The following is a 24,347-nucleotide window of genomic DNA, read 5'->3' on the forward strand; positions in this document are numbered from 1 at the left end:
TAAGCCATTTAAAAATACATTGATACTCTTCCTTACTTATTCTATTAGATAAAAATCCATCCTACAATTTTTCTTTAAAAAATTATGTGGGGGTAATAAATTTCAAATGTATACCCACATGCTTAATAAGACTATTTTTCCTTCATTGATTCAATTCAGTAAGAAGTTAAATCACTGTGTTTCAAAATGTGACCTGCATACTACTTACATTAGAATCACAAGTGGATTTCTGTTATAAAAGGCAAGTTCCTGAGCTCTGCCATCATCAGACTTGATCATGGGGCCCATGAATCTGCATTTTGGGCATGTAGCTTTATAAGGTAACTCTTAGGCATATTTAAGTACGAGGGTGAGTGAATTAGAGCTTTGTGAAGTTATTACAGCTTTTGTTTTTAGATATTATTAGTGAGGTCTGGTTTTATGTTAAGTTGATCAAATACACATAGTAAATTGGGGACACTTAGTAGTGGCAAGAGGTCATGATGTAAAGATGCTACAGTCAGGCATGGGCTGCAAGCAGGACGGGAAGTGTGCTCAGCAATAATGATGCTGGTATCATGTTGTCAGATTAGGATTCGAGTCCCCTTACTTGAATTTGGACTGCAGTGTGACCAATTACTAATTACAGACCTTGGAAAAATAGGGAGGTCTCCGATCTCAAACAACTGTGGTGTTAGTTGAGTACATAAAGCACTTTTAAATGTTCGGGGCTCAAAATACAATCGTTTCTTCCTCTGCATCAACTTTTCCCATTCCAATTTTGAACACTAAGTACTTACCTTAATAAGGGTCACGATTCCTTCATTAGTTTGAGTATCGGTTTCTATGTGGAAATAACCCATTTCATTTCCTGATATGAATGTAAAATTTGCTAACCAATTATCAGAGCCTATTTCATCGGCATCAGACACCTTTATGCGTGTAACTTCTACATTGGCTTCATTTTCTTTAACTTCCACCCCTTCATTCTGCAAAACGCGAACACAGGGATTTTATTTTAATGTAGCACAAATGTAAGTGATATATTTTTAGTTAGGACTGAAATATCAGTATGTAGATACATTTGCTATAAAAAGAATAGTTACCATTGCATTTTTGACTACAGGTATATTGTCATTGACATCCAAAATACGAATCTGAACTTGAGCTTGTTTTACTGGTTTATCTGTTATTTGTCCATTGCCGTCTCTTGCTTCTACTGTCAAAGTATAGCTGCTGTGTTCCTGCAAGGCAATGAAAAATATCCGTCTGGGATGAAAATGAATCACTCCCAAATCTGTCTTTCTGGTCTTAGTTCATTTCATCATCAAGAGGAGGAACCACAGTATATTTTATTCATAAATAAGTTTTATGATTTAGTATTCATGTGAAGATGCTGTGTATTTGCTGTCAGAGCATTTCTAGAAGGCCGGAAAAGCCTAGAGAAGTTGTTGGTAGTCAAATTCTTAAATATGTCATTGGTGACATTAAACAGTGCCATTCAAAATGTAGTTTGCTCTATGTGGAAGCAATGGTGGGACTATAGGATTGGTTCCTTCTTTGTTTTTAGCTAAAAATTAGCAAGGAAAACCTAGTCCCCAAAAAACCTGGCCAGGGAGGACAAAATGTGGTTGACTTTGTCCCAGACATTCTGAGAGTATGAATTGTTACGAGAACCTGTCCTAGAGAACGATGTCTCAGATGCTACTCCAAAGTGAGCCCTTATCTGCCACACGGTCCCCTTATGATGGGCTCCATTCGGTGTAGCTAGAGTTTAAGAAAAAGCAGGAGGCAACCAGTGCCAATGCATGGGGGTTCTATGCAGGACAGAACTGTTCTATGTGACTGAGGCTCTAGGGCCAGTTGCTTGGATTCCAGTTCTGGCTTTGTCATTTACTGGCCTGTGTTGGACATACACAATCCTTTTGACCCTTGGTTTCCTCTGTGTAAAATGGGGATAATAGCTGGATCTGCCTCACAGGGTTTTTAGTTGGATTAAATGGATTAATCTATGTAAAAGGCTTAGGATAGCACCTGGCACATGGTAAATGCCCAATAAGTGACAGCCATTACCATTGGTTAAACGCGGCATCCTTCACAGATAGCAGTTTATTAAAAAATCAGAATAATTAAAAATAATACTTTTCCATTCTAAATTTTATGTGAAAAAGTACAGAGTAGAATTGTAGGAGTATAATATTATTTAATTTAATTTTACAGAGATCCTGTTAGCAATGTTGGACACAACTTCTCCCTCTCTGGACAGAATTAAATCATTTTCCCAGTCATATAAAACATAATGACTGCACTTGGACAATGATTTATGTTTAATGACAGTACAGTGTTCTTAGGATCATCATTTTACTCATGCACACTGTTAAAACCTTCATGTATACAACATTAAAAAGTCTTCTATTTCCTGTTTTCATCTAAAATTTTCCCTTTGGGTTAGAAAGAAAAAAGTGAACAGCCTGTCCAGGAATCCCACTGAAGTTTCCCTCCAATTTGGGAATTACAACAATTCATTTATTTACAAGTATTTCCATTATCCTAATTAGGACTCCAATGTCAGTCTTTGTTCCTCCTTCTCTATCTGTATTAGCACAGAGGGCTAATTCATTACAGAACCACAAATTACAGAACATGGCTTTAGGACGCTCTAGCAAACAGAATCCTGACTGGAGAGGCCCTAGAACATGCTGTCCTTATGTAGTTTTACATTTTCTAACAGCCAGGTTTTAAAAAGTTAAAAAAAAAAAGGTGATACTACCAATTTTAAATAAATTTTATTTAACCCATGGTATCTAAAATATCATGTCAACATGCAATCAACAGAATATTACCAAGATGGTATGTTACATTTTTTTCCATGCTAAGTCTTCCCAATCTGGTGACTTTTTTACATTTATAGCACATCTCAATTTGGATGGATCACATTTCAAGTGCTCAAATGGCCACATATGGCTAATGACGACCATACTGGATTGCACATTCCTAGAAAGGGTATTTATAGGAGTTATTCTATAAATGAGGAATACAGAAAGTATGAAAATTACAAGAGGAGAGAAATAAGAGAAAGGAAAACCTGAAAAGATAAATAAGAATTTAAAAGATGAGCAACATAAAATACTAATTTACCTCTCTGTCCAAGGTAAAACTGGTCGTAAAAATCTCGCCTGTATCTTATTTAGGTAGAACACCGGAGGATAAGCAGGCTCTTGAGATACAATTCTATAGGAAATTTAGAATTCAGGGTATTGGGCTCATCTGCATCGGTTGCGCTGATTTTCATCACAAGTGTATCTGGCATTAGAAAAAAAAGTGTCTAAGATGAAACTCAACTGTAAGCACGCATATGTACGTTGTTATTTTCTTCATACCTTCAGCCTGTTGCCTAAAAGGATTTCAAGGTGCTTATGAAAATCACAGTTTACCAAAATCAAAAAATTTAATTGGATTAGAAAAGTAAGTGTGGATGGGGTACAGAATTAGGAAAGGTAAGAGGAGGGCGAGGTTGGCATCAGTACAGAGAATTCTTAGGGTGAAGTCCTGAACACTTGCTACAGAAAGGCTGCGGATTTGCTTATAATCGCTCTAATAATCAATACAAAGAAAGAAGAATGACAGATACAAATACATGCTTACTAAAATACAAACAATTCAGGAGAAACGTAGCTATTCTTTATATTATGATCAAAGAGAAATGTCTCCCGCAAGTCTTCCCAGAGACCGCTGCATTGGACAATGTTGTCAATAAACCTGAGAAATAACATAAGTCAAAAGTCAGTGAACAACTGCCGGTGGGCCAGAGCTGCCAGCCACCTGTTTCTGTAAATACACTTTATGGGAACACAGCCACACCCACCTGTTTACATGTTGTTTATGGCCGCTTTCTAGCTACAAGGCCGAACAGTTGCTACAGAGACCTAACCTGTCACATCCATCTGCTGTATCTGTTCTGACGGTAAAAAAAGACATCATGTAAAGCCTTTTGAACTCATCTCAGAAAAAGCAGTTCCAAACCTAGAGCGGCAGGTTTATTACTATCTGTCCTGTGGGTAGTACTTAGCCTCCATTAAGATACAGGATTAGTGTTCAGTTACACAGTGGGGTTAAAGTGACTGGGGGTACTCAATCACAAAAATAACAAACTCTGACCTGCTGCACTCAACTCTTCAACAGACCCAACAAAGACGTCCTGCGTGAACACTGGTTCGTTGTCATTGACATCAAGAACTTTAATGCGCAGTTCTAATGGTTTCTCAAGGTTGTTTCCTTTTTCGTCCAAAGCATAACCAACGAGCTGAAGTCATGACATAAATAATAGAAGAGATGAAATGTAAGCTAAGGTAATTAAATTACCACAATATAAAAACAAAACAAATCATAACTATTATTTATCAAAGAAGAACTACAAACTAATAAATGTAAAGCTGTTCTCACCAGAAAACTTGGCGTTTCTTCTCGATCAAGAATGCTGGTAATGTTCAATTCTCCAGTGTCTTTATTAAAGACAAACACACCAAAAGTGGCTCTGTGATCCCTTTTCCGGTATATTTGTATGTGATTTTTAGTCCTCTTTCTTCTGCAATATCAGAATGTATCTAACATAAAAAATAACAGAAGGATGCCTCAAGTTAAGCTCTCTATAACTTATATGTACATATTTTGAATGAAAAATTTCCCTCTGAAGTGTTCATAATCTTGATAGGAGGCCGGGAGGGGGGCGGTGGAGCACAAGCACTCAAGAGAAGATGTGCTTATGTAAGAGAACCTGGGTTCAAATCCTGTCTCAGCTACTTACCAGTTACATGATACTAAGAGTTACTTAATCTCTCTGCACCTCAGTGTTCTTGTCTATAAAGTGGAGAGATACTACTGTCTACCCCTTAGGGTTGTTATGAAATTAAGATATCATTAGGGGTATATCTTGGGAGGACAGATTTTAAATTTAGCACATGAGGTAAAAATTGCAGAGTCAAAATCACCTTTATAAATCCATTCAATCATCTGGAAAGTCTGAAAATGTATCCTTTATAGAAGGATTAAAGTTTTCAAGGTTTAAAAAAAAGTCAAGTCCCTTCCCTGCTTGGAATGCCTCAGGAAAGTCATTCATCTAACCCATTTCTAATGTCTTTCCTGGTTGTCATCTTCATTTTCTATAAACAATTTCATTTGTGTCTATAATTCTTCACTAGTAAATGTGCCTCTGTGGCCCCTATTGGTTCCTTAATTTTCTCCGTCAGACATCATAGAAGCCATTGCCACTCACCTCACTGGTCACTTCTTTGTCCTGAAATCTCAGGATAGGTACATTTCTTTGCCATAGATATCCCAACATGCACCGGGGCTGGGAAATTGCTGCTGAGAATAACCAAGGAAATAGCAGATGGGGGTGGGGGGGTTGGGACTCTAACCTCCAGTTCTACCAGCTCTGTTCCTGGAGTGGAATGATAACCTGGGGCACTACCATGATTACCTTTCACTGAGCTCTGTCTTTCTGTCTTTCTCTTTCCTCTGTGCTTCTCTCTTTTTTTTTTTGCCAATTATATGCATATACACACACATACAGTATTTATAAAGAATATCTAGATCTTATGTACTAATGCTATATTATTAATCATTCTACTCAGGTTAAAAATAAACAAAACTGTGTGTAAACATAATTGCTGGTTTGTTTGTATAGTGTGTGTGTACGTAAGAGTATGTAAATATACACATATTATGCATTTCCTAAGATTTGGAAGATGCTACACTGTTCACACTGTTACCTCTAGATAGGAGAATGTAGAAAGTTTGGGAAAATTCCACAAGACCCTTTGCTTTTATGTAAATTTTACTCTTAACAACTTGCATAATTAAAAACAGTAAGAACAGCTAATGCCTGTTGAACCCCAAAGAATCAATGCATTTTGGGGAAACCTACTGAAAGAATGTGTGAATGACTCAGACATCTCAGAAAACCAAACAAAAAACTTAATTGCTTGTATACATACTAAAATTTGGATTTTCGAATGCTTTTGTGAAAACATGCTACTAGACAGAGGAAATTTTTGTCTTCTCTTCTGGAGCCGCTCTTCTTTGTAGGAGCTCTTCCTGCACAATGTTTACGATATTGGGAAGATAAAGACAACACCAGGATATGAACATGTATTCATTCACACAAATGTTTCCTGAGCACCTACTGGATGTTGGGGTACAGGGCATGAGCTATTAGCCTAAGAACTAAGCCCTTGCCTTCAGGAAGCTTCCACTCTGCTAAGGGAGCCAGACAACAAGCAAGCAATGTACGGCGTGTCATGTAGTGGAATGCACCACAGCCGGGCTGAAATAGGAGTAAAGGAATAGAGAGAGACAGGGTGAGGCAGGGAAGGGAACTCTTTAGGAGATGACACTTGGTCAGAGGCTTGATGCTGTGAGATACTGCAATTATCTGTGGGGAGGGGATTCCAGGCAGAAGGAACAACAAGGGCAAAGAGTGAGGGGCCGGAAAGAGTTTGTCAGTTTGGGGATGTAGGAGAGTGGGAGATGTGGGGTGATAGAGCTGAGGTTAGAGAGGAGGTCTTGTATAAGATTTCTTGTAGACCAGAGTAAAGAATATTCCTTCCACTGCAGCAGGAAGCCACTGAAAGGATTTCACCAAGGGGGTGAGCATGCTTGATTGTCTTTTCAAAAGATCACTCTGGCTGCTTTCTGGAGAATGGACTGTAGCTGGGTCGGGGGTGGCATGAGTGAAGTAGGCAGACAAGTCAGGAGGCTCTTTTGCTAAATCAGAGATGACCCTGACTCGGATGATGAGGGTGGCAATGCAGAGAAGTGAGTAGATCTGGAGTATATTTTGGGGGTAGAAACTGATAGTACCTGCTACAGTTTAGAAAACTGGATAGAATTATAGTGCCATTGACTGAGATGGGTAGAACGGATGGAGAACAAACAGCTTTAGGGGAAAAATCAGGGCTCAGGTTTGCACGTGTAAATCCGAGATTGAAAGTATCAGGATTACCATCTAATTTATCAAAAAATCAGACACTTTGAGGGGCGTTTGGGTAGCTCAGTCTGTGAAGCCACTGACTTGATTTCAGATCATGTCATGATCTCATGGTTCATGAGTTGGAGCCCTGCATACGGATTCTCTCTCTCTCTTTCTCCCTCCCCTCATCTCTGCTCCTCCCCTGCTTGCGGGCTCTCTCTCAAAATAAATAAATAAACTTAAAAAAAACATGACACTTGAGAGTGAAAGGAGAGTTATTAATTATTAGGCCAGAACAATGGGCATAAACCAAGACTGTCTCAAGCAGGATGCACGGTCACCCTCCCTATTAGATACCAGTTCTTTTCATTGTGAAAATATATATAAAAAATATACTTTTTATATATAGGGTGGCAGAATATTCCATTCTGGTGTACGATGATGATCTTGAGCTGATGACAACTGAAAAGCACATTCAAAAAAGGTCTCTGCCTTTCCTCTATGTGCCTAAAAGCAGGACATAATTTGTAACGGTGTGTTCCCTTCCTTCTTTATCAGGAAGGACAAAAGTGAATCATCGGAGATAACTTTAGACCCTTATCCGCTTAAAGATGGCACCAGGCACCAACATAACAAACAGTATTAACCAGTCTTTCCACCACTGTTTTCCCACATACTTGCCTTCCCACAATTTGCCATCCCTAGAGATTCAAGGACTTTTTCTTTTTGTCTTGTCACTTCTCTAAAAGTTTACTGTTGCTTTGTTAAGATGCTTTATAAGCCCCAATTCTCACCAAACTTTTGAGTCCTTCATCTCTGAGTACCTCTATGTATTACAGGAGCAATACATACATTAATAACTTGTTTGTTGTTTTCCTGTCAATCTGTCTTTTGTCCATCCAATTTATAGGGTGCCAGTCAGAGAACCTGGGAGGGGTGGGTAGCAGGAAAAAGTATCTTTCCTCCCCTACACCGAATATCCTCTTTTGAGTATTGTAGCCCTCTCTGTTAAATAAAGGGTTCATCTAGTGTCAGATCCCTAACTCTTAGTTGAATCAGAGCCCCAAATTATATACTACATTCAGAATATTTTCATATTCTGAGTCTTTAAGACTCAGTAAATACATTATATAATTTTCCTTAAATTTTAAAATGAGAGTCTTCTCCCACTATATTTCAATCATATACATATTTCCTATTTCTCTGTCGAAGGTACCTTGGCAATTGGATTCTTTTGGATAGATCCTCTCCCTCTCGAAGAGCCACAGGGGCGGTGATCCAGGCACGCTTTTGCCGCATTAAGTGAGTGTGTTACGAAGCAGATTATTTTCATTTCTTGTGTTTAAGGCCTACAACATAAAATACTGTCAAAAATTATTAAGTATCCTAAGACATTGGTAAGGTATTCTGTAATTTATTAAAACTTTAAAAATAGTTTTGCAAATCTTAAAGTATAAATTTCATATTTTTTAACAGGTTTGATTTTCAAGGAGGAAATATACACAATAATGATATATACACTATGGAGTTCTAGTGAACTCCACAGGCATTCAGGAAATTGGCTCTAGACTGGTAGAACAGTATGGTTTTGTTTTTATCAGTAAGAAAAGATTTCCCAGAGTGAAGTGTCACAAAGTCTCATTAAAGTGTCCAGACTAAGGTCCAAGATGGAGTCACCTATGCTAAGCCTCACATCAACAAATTGGAACTTAACAAATTTCTGTGCTAGGCTCTCCCAGAAAAGGAAGGCATAGGCCAAGCAATCATAACTACCAGATCAGCACATTATCTGCCCCAGCTCCAAACTGACTGCTGTAACCAATCAGCAAATACCCAGTATAACTTCCTATCCTTGCTCACTTTGGTATATAAAACCCTTTCATTTTGCACAATTCTTGAAGATCCTTTCCATTTTCCAGCCTGGATACTTCCCTGTTCATGAATCACTGAATAAAGCCAACCATATCTTTCAAGATCTGTGATTGTTGGATTTTTCTTTTAATAGGCTAAGTTAGTGACCATACACATTGGCAAATTAAAAAATAATATATACTGTGTTAAAACTTCTTTGGTTTTTTTTTTTTTTTTTTTTTTTTTTTTTTTACTGAAAATGAAGTTTAATTTTTCTGTGGTGGCTTACAGTTTAGAAATGAATTATTAAATGTTTTGAAACTAAATCTTAGTAACTAACCTGTGGTATCAATTTAACTAAAATAGAGTGAAAGTGTCAGTTAATGAATTTATTGTTTAAAGCATGAAGTAAAGAGTTAAATTGCCCATCTTTTGTTTTCAGAACCTTAAGTAGAAAAGATTTATTCTATATATTTTCAGTTGGGCTTTAATAGACAAATATTTTATCCAAGGAAAATTTCAACACAGCTGACCTAGTATATTAAGATCAGATAGGATTATTGTACTAGGTTTATCATTTTATTATTTTGTTGCTCTACATAACAAGTATTTTTTTCAGACACTGGTTATCACTAGGTCATTGATTTTTTTGCCATTGAAAAATTTTCTGTAACTTAAAAAATTAAATTATGTAATAAAACAATAAATTAACATTAAAGTTCATAATGTAAAACTATTAAAACTTTACTCTATTTTTCTCATACTTCAGAGTATTCACTGCTAATTGCTTAATGATATCTTTTAGGATTTTTTCTTATGACCATACAGTTGCACATGTATAAAGCTCTTCTTCCTATAAAATGGAATTATACTCTTCATCTTACTCTGCCCCTTGATTTTTCATTCAGTACCTCATCATGGAGATTCTTCATGTACCGTAAATTGTTTTAACCATTCTATTAACGAACATTTAGATTGTCATAAAAATGCTACATTGAACATCCCTGGATATATGTTCCTGTGCACATGATAGAGTGGGAATTGTTAGGTGTAAGGGAGTGTGCATTTTAATATATGTGCTGCCGAAGCGAGCACAGGGAGTGTGCATTTTAATCTGGTACAGCATAGCCAAATTGTCTTCCATGAAATTAAGCCTCTGAGTCCAAAAGACAGGAATAATCCCCTCGGTTCCTTACCTCTAAATGGAGTCCATTTCCAAAGTTAAAGCAGATCTGGAAAATAAAATTATTTATTTGTTGTTTAATATAATTTATCACTCAATTCAGTATAAATCCTTTGTTAATTAATAACTTACCACCTAACACATTATAGATATTTAAAAAAGGTTTAACCACCACCATTACTATCCTCTTTTGTCAAAAGGAAACAAATTTTAATTTTCCCCTTTGCCTCCCTGCCACGACCAGGGCTAGAGAGAGGAATCTACATTGTTTGATCCACACTGCCTCCTCCAGGAAACTCAGAACACAACTCATATCTGAAGAACAAAAACAGGAACTCTTCATCTCGTGTTCTCAGGTACGCACATAACTTTCCTCAAGGCCTTTAGTATGAGATGCACCCTCTACTCCTGGCCCAGCTAACTCCCATCATCCCTAGGGTCACCCACACGACTGCCCATATTTGGACGTCACACCTAAGTCCCCCAACCCTTTTCTTTGGTTCTTATCAAGCACTGTCACACTTTGGGCTTCATCATCACACAGAAGTAAATATAGTTGCAGTTACTCTAAAATCTGCCCAATAAACTCCTATCCTTTTGACTTTTGCTTTCCTTTCCTTATAGTCCATTAATCTCTTGGTTTCATTTACCCCTTGGCTTACTCTAGACCAGTTCTTTCTCACATGATAGCCACACGTGGCTATTTACACTTAAATTTAAATTATTTGAAATTAATAATTCATTTGCTCACTATCCACATGAGGCTAGTGGATTGAGAACGTTCCCAACATTAGGCAACGCTAGTAGATTACTGCCAGCCATTCCAAAGATGTTGTCAATGACTCTGCGACCCCTCATTCTCTTGACTTTCTAACATTCCTGCATCACTTTTTCACTACCTCTGTAAGCTCATTATTCTCTTTGATTCTGACCCTGTACTGGCAAAACTGGTAGAACGAGGCCATGGAGGCTGAATGGATCCATCACATCCATTCACTCTCCAATAGCTGCTCCCTCCTCAGGGGTGGAGGCTCCTTTCTAGGGTGACCATATGTTTCCATTTGCCCAGGAGAGTCTGGATGACACCTGCTGTACTGGCACCCCAACTGTTATGACCCATTCACTCTCAAAGGTGTGCTCATTTAGACTATACATTTTACAGTTGCCTTATCTTTGTTTCTCTTATAGTAGCCCTATAATACCATTCTGAACCTCAGGAGACTGCCCCAATCACACGGACCCACACCTCTGAACACATTCACTCTTAGATCACCCCATTTCTCATTTGATGTTGTATCTACAATTCTCCTTTCCTTCCCGGCCTTCTCCAAGACAGAGGTGTCCTGATGCCCTTCCGAAGTCAAACATCGTCTGTGTGATTTATCTTCACCTTTTCTACTTATTCTCCTACATTTATCTTCTCAAGAACCTTGCTCCTTCCACTAATTTTTTTATCTTCACTCATCACTGGCTAATCAAACATGTTTATTTCCTTCCCGTTGACTAGCCAAATATATTAAGATCTTCCCTACCTGTCCCCATCTCTGCTAACATTTAATCTGCTACATATTCTTTTTTGTACTATGACTCCAAGCTGAAATTGTCTATATTTATTGCCTTCACTTCCCCACCTTCCATTTGTGCATTAATTCATTATAATCTGCCTTCAATTTGGATTTTCTTGGTCTTGTTTGCCTTTTCTCATCTACATCTCAGGTCACATGGGTCCACAAAGGCCTTGGTGATAAATCATGGAAAATAAGGCTTTCTTCAAAATTTCTAGGTCTCTTTCACCTATTCACATCTCTTTGAAGGCTCCTTGCAGGGTCTGTTCTACATGTGGATCCTTCATCTTTCTTTCTTTCCTCTATCTTCGACATGTTCTTATCTCTATCCCTGCAAAGAGAAATTCCAGGATGCTCAGTCTCTAGTCTGAGCTTCTCTGGGGCAGACAAACAACCACGGCTAATTTTCGATTTTATGGCCAGATATATTATTTCTTCCTCACCTCATCCTCTCTATTATTGGCTAGGAATGCCACAGACATCTCTACTCAAAGTTATGCTCCCCAAGTTCACGTATTTTCAAAGGTGGCACGGTATGAAAAACAAGCAAAAGCAATGCTGAATGGATTATACTTCTCTGCATGTTTTTCTGGTGGGAATTTTGAAAGGGAAGAGTAGTGACTCGATCCAAGATTCCTCAGTGTCACATCAGGAGACACTCTTAAAATGTAATGTATTCCTTGCCTAACCATTGATTTCTTTACTTTGTACTGGCCATATTGAGGGATTGATAAAAAAAGTTACCACTTTTATTCTTCCCTAAACTCTTATTTGGTCTAGCAAAAAAGGTATAATAGTTACATGTTATTTATTAAATGTTATCATCCTAAATATCATTAGTACATAAATAAAAATAGTTCTCTATTCAAGTGCAAACTCTTTATGAGAGTATTTCTTCATTGATTTTTTTTTCCTGGGATGTACTTTTTAGATGTTTTTAGATGTTATTTGTAAGAAATGTAGACAATCATATGGTTATAAACAGTGTTTCTTAAACTTTAACATGCATTTTGCTCACCGGGGATCTTGTTAAAAATAAAGATTTCAATTCAGCAGGTATACAGTTCAGTCTTATACCCTGCATTTCTACTAGCTCTTAGGTGATTCTGACATTGTCAGTTCTTGAGTAGCAAGAACCGTAGAATGTTATAGGAGTAGCAGTTGTTCATTTAGGATTAAAGACATGAAGTTTGCCTTATTTACTACTGTCTCAGTAGTTAACACAAGAAACTTTGTCATTCCTGATTGCTAATATCTTGAATGCAGAGAATCTTTTATTTCATGAATTTAATATTAAGTTTTTAATTGAAAATATATGCAAAAGTAGAGTGAATGGTACAATGAACACTCAAAGCAATACTTAGTTTCAATTAGCTAGCACACACTTAAAATAGATTTTTTAAAGGGTGCCTGGGTGGCTTAGTGGGTTAAGCATCCGACTTTGGCTCAGGTCATGATCTTGTGGGTTTGTGGGTTCGAGCCCTGCGTTGGGTTCTGCGCTGACAGCTCAGAGCCTGGAGCCTGCTTCGGATTCTGTGTCTCCCTCTCTCTCTCCCCCTCCCCTGCTCGCACTCTCTCTCTCTCTCTCTCAAAAATAAACATTAAAAAATTTAAAAAATAGATTTTTTTTGAGATTTAGGAATGACTTTAGATTTGCATAAATGTTGCAAAGATAGTGCAGGGTTCCCTTGCCCATTTTCCCCACTGACTTCTTAAATAGCTACTGTACACTTGTCAAATTAAGATACTGACATTGGTATATTTATAGAATGTAGAGTTAGCTAAATTCCAGACTTAATGTCCTTTTCTGTTCCAGCATCCAGGTAGCATCCCATACTACAACTGGGATATCTCCTCTGGTCTGTGACTGTTTTTCAGTCTTTCCCTGTTTATGATCCCGACAGTTCTGATACCGGCCAAATATCCTGTAAGATGTCCTCCAATTTGGTTTTATCTGTTGATTTATTTCACGATCAGACCAGGGTGATGTGCTTTTGGAAAGAACACCATGGAGTGGTGAAGTGCCCTTTTCATCACATTGTATCAGGGGTACAGGATAGCCATATGACGTGTTGGCTAAGGTAGCCTTTGCAGGTTTCTCCACTGTGAGATTCTACTTTTCCCTTTCTGTACTCTATTCCTTGCAAGTGAGTCACTAAGTCTAGCTCTCCTTTAGGGTGGGGGACTGGGGAGGAGAGAGATTAAGCCTCACTTCCTATGAGAGAGGCATGTATACATATTACATGGGATTCTTTGGCAGGAAAGCTTCATTTCCTCGTCCCTCATTGTTTATCCATTTAATCATTTTATATCAGTATGGACTCATGCATATTTATTTATTCTGTGGGTTATAACCAATACTATTTATTAATTTTGTGGTTCAAATCAGATAGTTCCAGCTTTGGGCACTGGAAGATCTTTCAGGTTAGATTCTGTTCCTATGTTGACATGTTCCCACCTTTTTGTATTTTGAGCTCTCCCTTACTGTCCTAGCATCACAAGATGTTCGAGGGCCATCTTCTATTTCTCCTATTTCAGCTTTATAATGAGCCATTTCTCCAAATAGCCCTGAATTCTAATAGGGGGGAATGGTATTAAGAAGCCAAGATCTGGACAGAGATGTAGTACACCCATCATGAAATTGTTCCCAGTCTCCTCAGCCACTTTTTTCAGGTGAATCATAAAAACAGAGTTTTTCTTAACTTTTGTTATTACAGAAAAGACCTCTGTTGTAATTATGTTTGACAAGCAGTATCAGCTGGTGCAAAGTGCATGACTTAGGAAACAGTCATACCTAGATTAAAATCCTGATTCTGCTCAATAAATTGCTTTAATTTGTTTCCTTATGTGTAACATAAGGAATTAATAATACATCTGTGGCAGACATTTTCAATTGTATAGCTAATTGTCATTTCCTCTCATTTTAGCATTTACAAAACCCCATTTGTTCAGGTAGCAGGTAGGCACTGCCCAGGTGATGGAGCTGAGTAATGATTGGTATATGCCAAAGCGTCATAGTCTCCTTCACTTCGATGGTGACTAGTTTATGTGTAAATGTGTGTATTAGTCAGGTCAGGCTGCATAACAACACTATAGATTGGGTGGCTTAAACAACAGAAATTTATTTCTGAGAGTTATGGAGGCTGGAAAGTCCAAGATAAGGTACTGGCTAAGTCAGTTCCCAATAAGGACTCCCTTCTTGGCTTGCAGACAGCAGCCTTCTTGCTATGTCCACACATGAAGAGGAAGAGCTTGAGCTTGGGCTCTCTTGTCTCTTCTTGTAAGGGCACTAATCCTATCACTTTGGGAGTTAGGGCATCTACACAGGAATCGGGGGTGGGTGGGAGGACACAAACATTCAACCTAGAACAATGTAGAAGAGAATTTTGGCCAATGAGATATCTGGAGAGCCTGGAAATGACTCTCCTCTTTGATAAGAAGAGAAGTATATGCACAGCCTCTCTTTTTACTTTCTTCTGGAGATTGCTGAGCAAGGACACGACATTTGGAATGGCTAGAGCCATCTGTGACCACGAGGAGAGAGCTAATAAAATGACAAGAGAAACCAAACTGAAACCATAACATCTCTGAGGTAAAAAATTGGTCAAAACTGGGACCACCCCATCTATGGACCATTTTTTAGAGATATTAAACATTATTTTTGTTAATCTACTTTCAGTTGGGTTTTGTTACTTGAATCTGAAAGCACATATTGCAGGGTTATAGTGCATATTGAAGATATAACATATGAGAGTGATTATTGCAGTGATTGGCATATAGCAGGCATTCAGTAAATAGAACTATGATGGTATTTCCTTAATTCTATGATTTGCATTTCTTCATCTTAAAATTTCTGAAGTTTGGATTCATTCATGCCTTCAATTTCCTGAGCTTCTACAATAGTCTATGGTATGTTCTTATCCTCTTGGATTCTTACTTGTTCGAGAGACAGACAAAAATAGGTTGTGATAGCTGTAAAGAAAATTAAAGCAGGGACAGGGTGATAGAGAGTGATTTAGGACTGTGAGGAGGCTCTCAGAAGAGATTCTATCTTCATAGAGACTGGAATGGAATGGGGAGTAAGTCAGGCAGACCTTCTGGCAAATGGAAGGGTCAGGCATGGGGGAGGAATGGTATCAGTAATCCAGGTTGATGCTGCAAGAGGGAAGTGAGTCAGTGGAGATGATGTTAGGGCTTTTGGGTGCTGGTTGTCCTGTTTCTTAATCTGGTTGCTGATCCTATGCTATGTTCAGTTTGTGAAAATACAGCAGTTCAGTACACTTGTGATTTGTATATTTTTTCTTGTGTTATAAGAAAAAGGTACAAAAATTGATGTGCATCTTAAAGCTGAGGGTGTCACGGAATAGTTCTACAATAGTTATGTAAATGCTATCTGCATTTTTATAGCACCTACAGCAGTAGCCTGTTCTCACAGACACTTAATAAAATATGATGGACTGAAATAATTGCTCCACACTTGCACAAAACAGAAACAAAAAACAACAAAAAAACCAAGAGAATTGTACTAACATTTTGTTAATTGTGAGACTGCTTATTTGATTAAGGAAATAGTTAAGATCTTAACTACTCCTTTCTACTTACTCCAAGTAAATAATCTGGATGTTTCCAGAGCACTTCCTTAATTTGTACAAGCAGTTCTCAGTGGGGGGGGGGGGGGGAGGATTTCATATACAACTTCCTCCCCCATCCTGGAGCCATCTGGGACATTTGGTAACATCTGCAGACATTTTTGGTTTTGAAACGAGTGTGGAGGGCAGGGAGGTTGTCAAACCAGGGTGAGGTGCTTACTGGCATCTAGTGGGTAGAGACCAGAGATGCTGCTCAATATCCTATTATGCACAGGATAGGCTCCCCCAACAAAGCATTATCTGGCTCCAAATGACAAAATGCTGAGGTTGAAATACCTGATTTAGACCATGTGTCTTTGATAGGACTACTATAATACTTAACCAAGAAGGTCATACAAATTTCAGGAGACCATGGATTTATGCAAATTTCCAAATTGCAGGCAATGTAAGTGGAATAACTGACACTCTGACTTCTGTCCTCCATTCCTACTTATTCCCACTTGCCTTTGAACATTTCCAGCTCTGTAAGTTTAAGTGACACCCTGTGGGGATGTGGTTAAAGGGTTTCAAGCATCGCAAGAATGCCTGACGAGATGACCATTATGGCTTCTCCCAAGTATGAAATCTATAGTTTTTTTCTCACAGGAACTTGGCGACAGAAAAGTTTCATGTGCAAAATGCCTTTAATACTGAAGAGAGGGGAGCCTGGGTGTCTCAGTCGGTTAAGCATCTGGCTCTTGACTTCGGTTCAGGTCATGATCTCACGGTTCGAGGGTTTGAGCCCCGCTTCAGGCTCTAGCAGTGCAGAGCCTGCTGGGATTCTCTCTCTCTCCCTCTCTCTGCCCTTTCCCTGCTCATACGCACTCTCTCTCTCTCTCAATAATGAATAAACTTAAAAAAAAAAGACTGAAAAGGAAAATAAACTTCTAGTCTTTGCACCCAAGAAGTCGTATTTTTATATAAACCATAAAAATCCTTCAAAAGCTTTTCCAATTTACTAAAGTTAAAAAAAAAGTTTTATTTTTACCACTGGATCCTACTCATCTTGTCAAACTGGACTTCCTGGTAACTGGCAAGAAAATAATTTTTCTTTTGGCAGAGGCATGAGGGCAAATCAAACATCACTGCAAAAAATGATTAGTCAGTGTACTGTTTGTTCTCAAGGTCAGCACCTTTAAAAGACTTCCTATTATGAAGTCACCTTTAGGAGTTTAACAAGCAGAATTCAGGAGGACTTATGAGTCACTAGATGACATCTCCTCCTGATTATTCATTTTTGATCTGAAATAGATGATCTTGAAGATTTATCCCTGTTTCTGAGTCCATAGTAAGGTGACTCCTTACACGTTAATATCTCAGACCAGTAGATATCTTATTAGAGATAAATGTAGAGGGATACAAAGTAGTTTAAACACCATTCCAAACTTGAGGCATTCTATTCTAATGGCTTATTTCTATTCTGGCAAGTCAGTAGTGTGGTCAATAGACAATCTTAAGGACTCAAACAGAGATGATCTAGCATGTACCTGTTGTTGTTAGTTAGTCAAACTCATGCCCATCCCCTGGATAATCACAGAAACACCTGTGTTATTCTCCATTCTCACCCACCCTTTCAAAGAAGAAGAAGGTGTTAAAATTCTTTGTTTCTCCATTTTACTGTGTGGAAGGCAAAACCAGAAACTGCTCCCAAGGATCCTTGGTTTATCCCCAATCCATTCCTAAGCTTCGTCAGCTTTGGCGAAAATAATCTAATAGAAATAAAATGATATTAGGGCCATGGATGCCACTTGCTTATTTCCATGATCGCATATCCTGATTTTTCTATTTGTATAGACAGAGCTAGACTAGCCTCTGTAGCCCCAAGAAGGTCGTGGCAGGACCTCTGTAATGACATAAACTTAGGTTCAAGTGACCCAGTGCAGTAAGAGTGGACCAGTAATTTTGGTGAGCTACTCTGATCAACCTGATAGGGTCAGATTTATGTTAGAATTTCACCTACTATACTCTTTCTCTTAATCTTGCTTAATTTTTTTTTTTTCTTGAGGAAGGGGATGTAGTTTTTACAAAATGTCTTTTTTTATGGCTAAACATTATAATTCATTTAGAAAATACCAACTTAAAAATGTCTATAATATTTATTCAACGTATATGTGACCCATACATTAAAGACAATTCCTAGAGTAGCTTTATTAAAAAAACTAATCACGGGGGACCTGGGTGGCTCAGTCAGTTAAGCATCCGACTTTTGCCCAGGTCATGATTTCATGGCTCATGGGTTTGGGCCTTGCATTGTTCTCTGTGCTGACAGCTTAGAGCCTGGAGTCTGCTTCAGATTCTGTCTCTGTCTCTCTCTGCCCCTCCCCCACTCGCACTCTCTCAAATATAAACATTAAAAATGTAAAAAAACAAAAAAACTGAATTTATATATACACTTATATTTGTTTTCACAGTTGGTACTTAAAAAAACCTCAATAGCCAAGAAAAGCAGTATTTTAACTTTAATGTTTCCATTCTGAGCTTGAATTTTAGATAGTAAAACTACATACTTTAAGACTGAATGTAATAATTATATGATTTGTCATAACCTTTCACCTGCTCTTATAATGTCTGGGCTAATCTTAATGTAACAAATAGGGCTTTGAGTGAGTCATATTGATGACTTTAAAGAAGCTTTAAAGAAGAAGATATTTTCTTTGGAATTATTAACTGCCCCCCAAAATTTTAAAATGTGGATTTGGCAATGCTGTGCTACCCTTGAGTTGTTAGGTCACATTGTGAATTCTTACTTCAAGTTGAGTTTTGTGTCATCATAGACCGCTCCTATATCTTCCTGGATATAGACATTTAAACTGAAGGTCCATAAAAGTCCATGTTATTTTATTTGGTCCTTAAAACATTTTTTTTTTAATCAGAGTTGCTAACAAGTAATTAAATGTAAGCTTTTAAAATATTTAATCTTTTTTCTTCCCAATTATTTTCTAATAGGGATGTTAGCAGTGGTTCTCAAGCTTGAGTGGCATCAGAATCGCCTTGTTAAAATACAGACTGCCAGGTTCCAGCAGAGAATTTCCAGTTATCAGTCTGTGAATCAGGGGGCATAAGAATCTGTAGTTTCCTGGTTATGTTGATGCTTCAGGTCTGATCACACTTTTGAAAACCATTGTATAAAACCAGAGTAGCAAAGGAAAGGGAAGAATGAGCCTGGATAATTCGTTGACTGGATAATAAATCCTCAACTACAAAGACGTGTGAACGACAGATTCTAAACTAGGAAATACAGGAACTGAGTGATTTCTATCACAAGAAGATTTTTCATTTTAGAAGTAGCAATCAATATAACAGGATTACTTTAAATAGTGTTTCCTCCTCTTTTACATCTTTTCTAGTTTAAGTTTGGCTGATCTTGGGCATTTATTATTTTTGAAATATTTTACCATTTTATCGTTATTTGTTTTCTATAACTGCTATGAATGCTTTTGGAATCAGGAAAATCTTAGTAAATCTATATAAATTATCTCACATAATTTGATAGACAAAAATGATGCTGTTTCCACCTTTTTGCTGTAATATATTCCTGAAAATTACACTAAAAAAATGAAGAAACCAGATTCCATCCCCCGAAGTTTAAGAAAATCACGAGCTTCAGACTGTCCCTCTTCACCATAGATGGCACTGGTCTGTCAGTAAGGCAACAGTGTACTTCCAAGGTTCAAACTGGAAAACAGGCATTTTCAATTGGCCTCAAATAAGTGAAGGCAAATTAAAAAACTGTGAAAATCAAGGGCTTTAGAAAGTTGTATGAATCTTTTTGCAGGACTATTATCTGTGAAATTAGGCAAATCTTAATTTACATTTTTTGTCTCTCTTTTCTTTCCTTGTAGAAAAAATTCTAATTTGTAATGAAACTAAATCAATAATCTGGAAGTTCAGGTCAGACTGATGACTAATTAGACAGTAAACATGTTTAAAAAATTTTTTTTTAATGCTTATTTATTTTTGAGAGAAAGAGAGAGAGAGAGAAAGAGAAAGAGAACAGGGGGTGAGGCAGAGACAGAGGAAACACAGAATCCAAAAAAGGCTCCAGGTTCTGAGCTCTGAGCTGTCAGCACAGAGCCCAATGCATGGCTTGAACCCATGAACTGCCAGATCATGACCTGAGCCAAAGTTGGATACTTAACCAACTGAGCAATCCAGGTGCCCAGTAAATATATTTTTTAAACAAAGGAAATTCACATTATTCCAGATTTCCCAAACATAGAAAGATGCTTTGACTCTTTTTTTTAAACTTATTTTGAGAGAGAAAGAGAGCACGAGTTGGGAGGGGAAGAGACATAGAGAGAGAGAATCCCAAGCGGGTTCCACATTTATCAGCATTAAGCCTGATGTGGGACTCAGACTCACCAACCGTGAGATCATAACCTGAGCTGAAGTCAAGAGCCTGATGCTTAATCGACTGAACCACCCAGATGCCCCAACTCTTGGGTTTTTAAAGACTACTTCTGTGTCCCAGACAATTAGCTAGTGTACAGACAAATGACATTTAGATTCTGCTCTGAAACTCACAGTGTAGTAGGAGAGATAAAGAATATATAAATAACTATAACATAGGGTAGAAAAAGTTAATTGTGCAAATGACAGCTGCAAAAACAGTTCTGGGGAAATGCAGAAACCACTTTCTGCTAGGGGAATCAGGAGAGGTTTAGGGAAGGAGGTGGCAGTGGGCTTGGCCTTGAGAGGGAGCAGAATCTGTGCAGATTGCAGGATGGAAACGATCCATTCAAAGGCAGCATGTGCCACTATATGGAGATGGAGGGCAAAGAACAAGAAGTTTGGCAGTTTGGCACCTAGACTGTGTTACAGTGGTACGTAGAAAATAAGGACAAAAAGTTGTGCTAAAATTCTTCACTGATCTTATAAGTGGGAGTCATCGACAAGTTCTGATTAGGGATACTCTAACACTAGAGCTCCAGAGGTTTTCTGGCAGTACTGTGGAAGATGAAAGGCAGGTGACACTTTGAACACTAGAGTAGTAAGCCAGAGGAGATAAAATGAGGAACAGCATAGAGGAATGGCACAAGGATGGATGGGTGAAGGCAAGTATTTATTTATTTTTAATGTTTATTTATTTATTTTTGAGACAGAGAGAGACAGCATGAGCAGGGGAGGGGCAGAGAGAGAGGGAGACAGAATCCGAAGCAGGCTCCAGGCTCTGAGCTGTCAACACAAAGCCTGATGTGGGGCTCGAACTCACAAACCATGAGGTCATGACCTGAGTCAAAGTTGGACACTCAACCGACTGAGCCAACCAGGTGCCCCAAGAGAAAGCAGGTCTTCATTAGGACACAGCTAATCCTTGACAATGCTTCATACATGGAGGATACGGGAAGGGGTGAGAGGATCCTGAAAATCTGAATGGCTAGAAGGATGCAATTCTCAGAGCGCAGATTGTAAACCTGTTAAGCTTAGATCTTGGGGAAACCTTTTGAGTAGGGAGGAAAGATAGTAGACAAAAAAGTAGGGCACTGCAAGGGACGCAGTGGGTCAGTTGATGTGTGTGTGTGTGTGTGTGTGTGTGTGTGTGTGTATCACATCCATTTATCGATGGGACATTTAGGCAAATTCCATGTGTTGGCTTGCAATGAACATATGGGCACGTGTATTTTTCAGTTAGTGTTTTCATTTTCTTCAGAGAAATACCTAGAAGAGGAATTGTTGGGTCATACGGTAATTCTATTTTTAATTTTTTGAGGAACCTCCATACTGTTTTCTATAGTGGCTGTACCAATTTACATGATCAGTCTTGGATGCCTGTATATTTCCAGGAATTTAACCATTTCTTCCTTGCTGCCAATTTGTTGGTATGTAAATTGTTCATAGCAGTCTCATGATCATTTGTATTTCTGTGGTATTGGTTTTAACTTCTCATTTCTGACTTTATTTATTTGGGCTCTGATACTTTTCTTGATGAGTCTGGCTGAAAGTTTATCAATTTTATCTTTTAAAAAACCAGCTCGTAGTTTCTTTTCTATTTAAGATGTTTCTGCTGTTGATCTTTATTACTTCCTTCTTTCTACTAACTTCAGACTTTATTCTTTTTCTAGTTCCTTCAGGTGAAAGGTTAAATTATCTATTTGAAATTTCTCTTGTTTCTTGAGGTGGGCCTGTATTATTATAAGATTCCCTCTTAAAACTGCTTTTGCTATATCCCATAGACTTTTGGAACATTGTGTTTTCATTTTTGTTTCTCTCAAAGTACTTTTTAATTTTTTCTTTCTTTCTTTCCCTCTTTTTTTTTTTTTTTTTTTTTTTAACAGAGAGAGAGTGCACGAGCAGGGGAAAGGGGCAAAGGGAGAGAGAGAATCCCAAGCAGGCTCCATGATCAGTGTGGAGCCCGATGCAGGGCTTGATCCCATGATCTGGGATCATGACCTAAGCTAACATCAAGAGTCAGCTACTCAACTGACAGAGCCGTCCAGGCACCCCTTTCCTCTTTGATTTCTTCATTGGCCCAACAGGTGTTTAGTAACATGTTTGAATCTTTATGTTTGTGTTTTTTCCAGATTTCTTCTTGCAGCTGATTTCTAGTTTCATACCATTGTGGTCAGAAAAAATGCTTAATATGATTTCAATCTTAAATTTATTGAGATTTGTTTTGTGGCCTAACATGTGATCTATCCTGGAGAATGTTCCACGTGCACTGGAGAAGAATGTGTATTCTTCTGTTTTTGGATGAAAACATTCTGTAATAATCTATTAAGTCCATCTGGTCTATTGTGTCATTCAAGGTCAATGTTTCCTTCTTAATTTTGGTTCTAGATGATCTATCCATCGATGTAAGTGAGGTGTTAAAGTCCTTTACTGTTACTGTATTACCACCAATTTCTCCCTCTGTGTCTGTCAATATTTGCTTTATGTATTTAGGTGCTCCTGTGTTGGATGCATAAGTACTTACAAGTGGTGTATCTTTGTGTTGAATTGACCCCTTTATCATTATGTGATCCCCTTCTTTATCTCTTGTTACAGCCTTTGTTTTGAAGTCTATTTTGTCTAAGTATTGCTACCCCCAGATTGCTGTTTCCATGTATATGGAATGTTTTTCTACATCTTCACTTTCAGTCTGTGTATGTATTTAGATATGAAGTGAGTTTCTTGTAGGCAGCATATAGATGGGTCTTGATGTTTTTTACCCATTTAGCCACTCTGTGTCTTTGGATTGGAGCAGGTAGTCCATTTACATTTAAATTAATTATTGATAGGTATGTATTTATTGCCATTTTGTTCATTGTTTTCTGGATGTTTCTGTACTCCTTCTCTGTTCTTTTCTTCTTCTCTTATGATTTGTGACTTTCTTTGGTGCTGTTTGGAATCCTTTCACTTTATTTGTGTATCTATTATAGGTTTTTGGCTGTGGTTACTATGAGGTTCATATATAACAACCTATGTACATAACCATCTATTTTAAGTTGGTCACTTAAGTTTGAATGCTTTCTAAAAGGACTACATTTCTGCCCCCCACCTCATGTTTTATGTTTTTGATGTGATATTTATATGTCTTATTATTTTGTGCATTCCTTAACTAATCATTGTAGATATGCAACCATATCTACTACTGTTGTCCTCTTCTACCTACCTTGTTGCTGTCCCCTGCTGTGGAGGGACCCAATTTCTAGGTCCCCTTCACAGGGAATTATTCCATATATAGTTGTGGATTTATTGTGTCTGTGGGAAGAGGTGAGATCAGGATTTTTCTACATTGTCATCTGAACCCTCCTCCTAATTTTATTCTATTTTTTTAGTTTGCATTGTGGGGAACTTGAAAGAGTAATGGGATGGAGGTACTTTAGAAGAGCGGATATCTGAACTCTCTTCTCATCTCATTTCCACCCATATTTGCCCTCTCATTCTCCATTCAGCCAGGCAGCACCTGCTTAGCTGATGAAAATAATTGCCATGCAGGTGTGATTTTGATGTGAGACATAGACGTGTTTGGCACAGAGTAGATGCTCAGTAATATTTGCTGAATGAATGAATGTATCAAGTTTCAATTAACCAGAGATATTTGCATTTTCTTGTTTTTTTTTTTTTCTTTTATTTTAGAGAGAGAGAGAGTGCTAGTGGGGGAGAGGGGCAGAGGGAAAGAGAAAGAATTCCAAGCAGGCTCCATGCTTAGCATGGAGGCAGATACAGGGCTAGATCCCACAAACCAGGGA

General features: G+C 38.0%; 1 protein-coding gene across 1 annotated transcript in view; it reads right to left on the reverse strand.

The window, feature by feature from the left end:
• DSG2 (desmoglein 2) overlaps positions 1-24,347 on the reverse strand; it is a 50,240-nt gene that overhangs the window by 20,067 nt on the left and 5,826 nt on the right. Inside the window, 12 exon segments of the mRNA XM_030336563.1 lie at positions 780-968; positions 1,086-1,223; positions 3,118-3,164; positions 3,167-3,220; positions 3,223-3,282; positions 4,138-4,282; positions 4,423-4,508; positions 4,511-4,583; positions 8,166-8,185; positions 8,188-8,262; positions 8,265-8,298; positions 9,997-10,032. Of these exon segments, the coding sequence (XP_030192423.1) occupies positions 780-968; positions 1,086-1,223; positions 3,118-3,164; positions 3,167-3,220; positions 3,223-3,282; positions 4,138-4,282; positions 4,423-4,508; positions 4,511-4,583; positions 8,166-8,185; positions 8,188-8,262; positions 8,265-8,298; positions 9,997-10,032 (957 nt within the window).

The sequence above is a fragment of the Lynx canadensis genome, chromosome D3 (genome assembly GCF_007474595.2).
Source record: "Lynx canadensis isolate LIC74 chromosome D3, mLynCan4.pri.v2, whole genome shotgun sequence".
Classification (NCBI taxonomy): Eukaryota; Metazoa; Chordata; class Mammalia; order Carnivora; family Felidae; genus Lynx; species Lynx canadensis.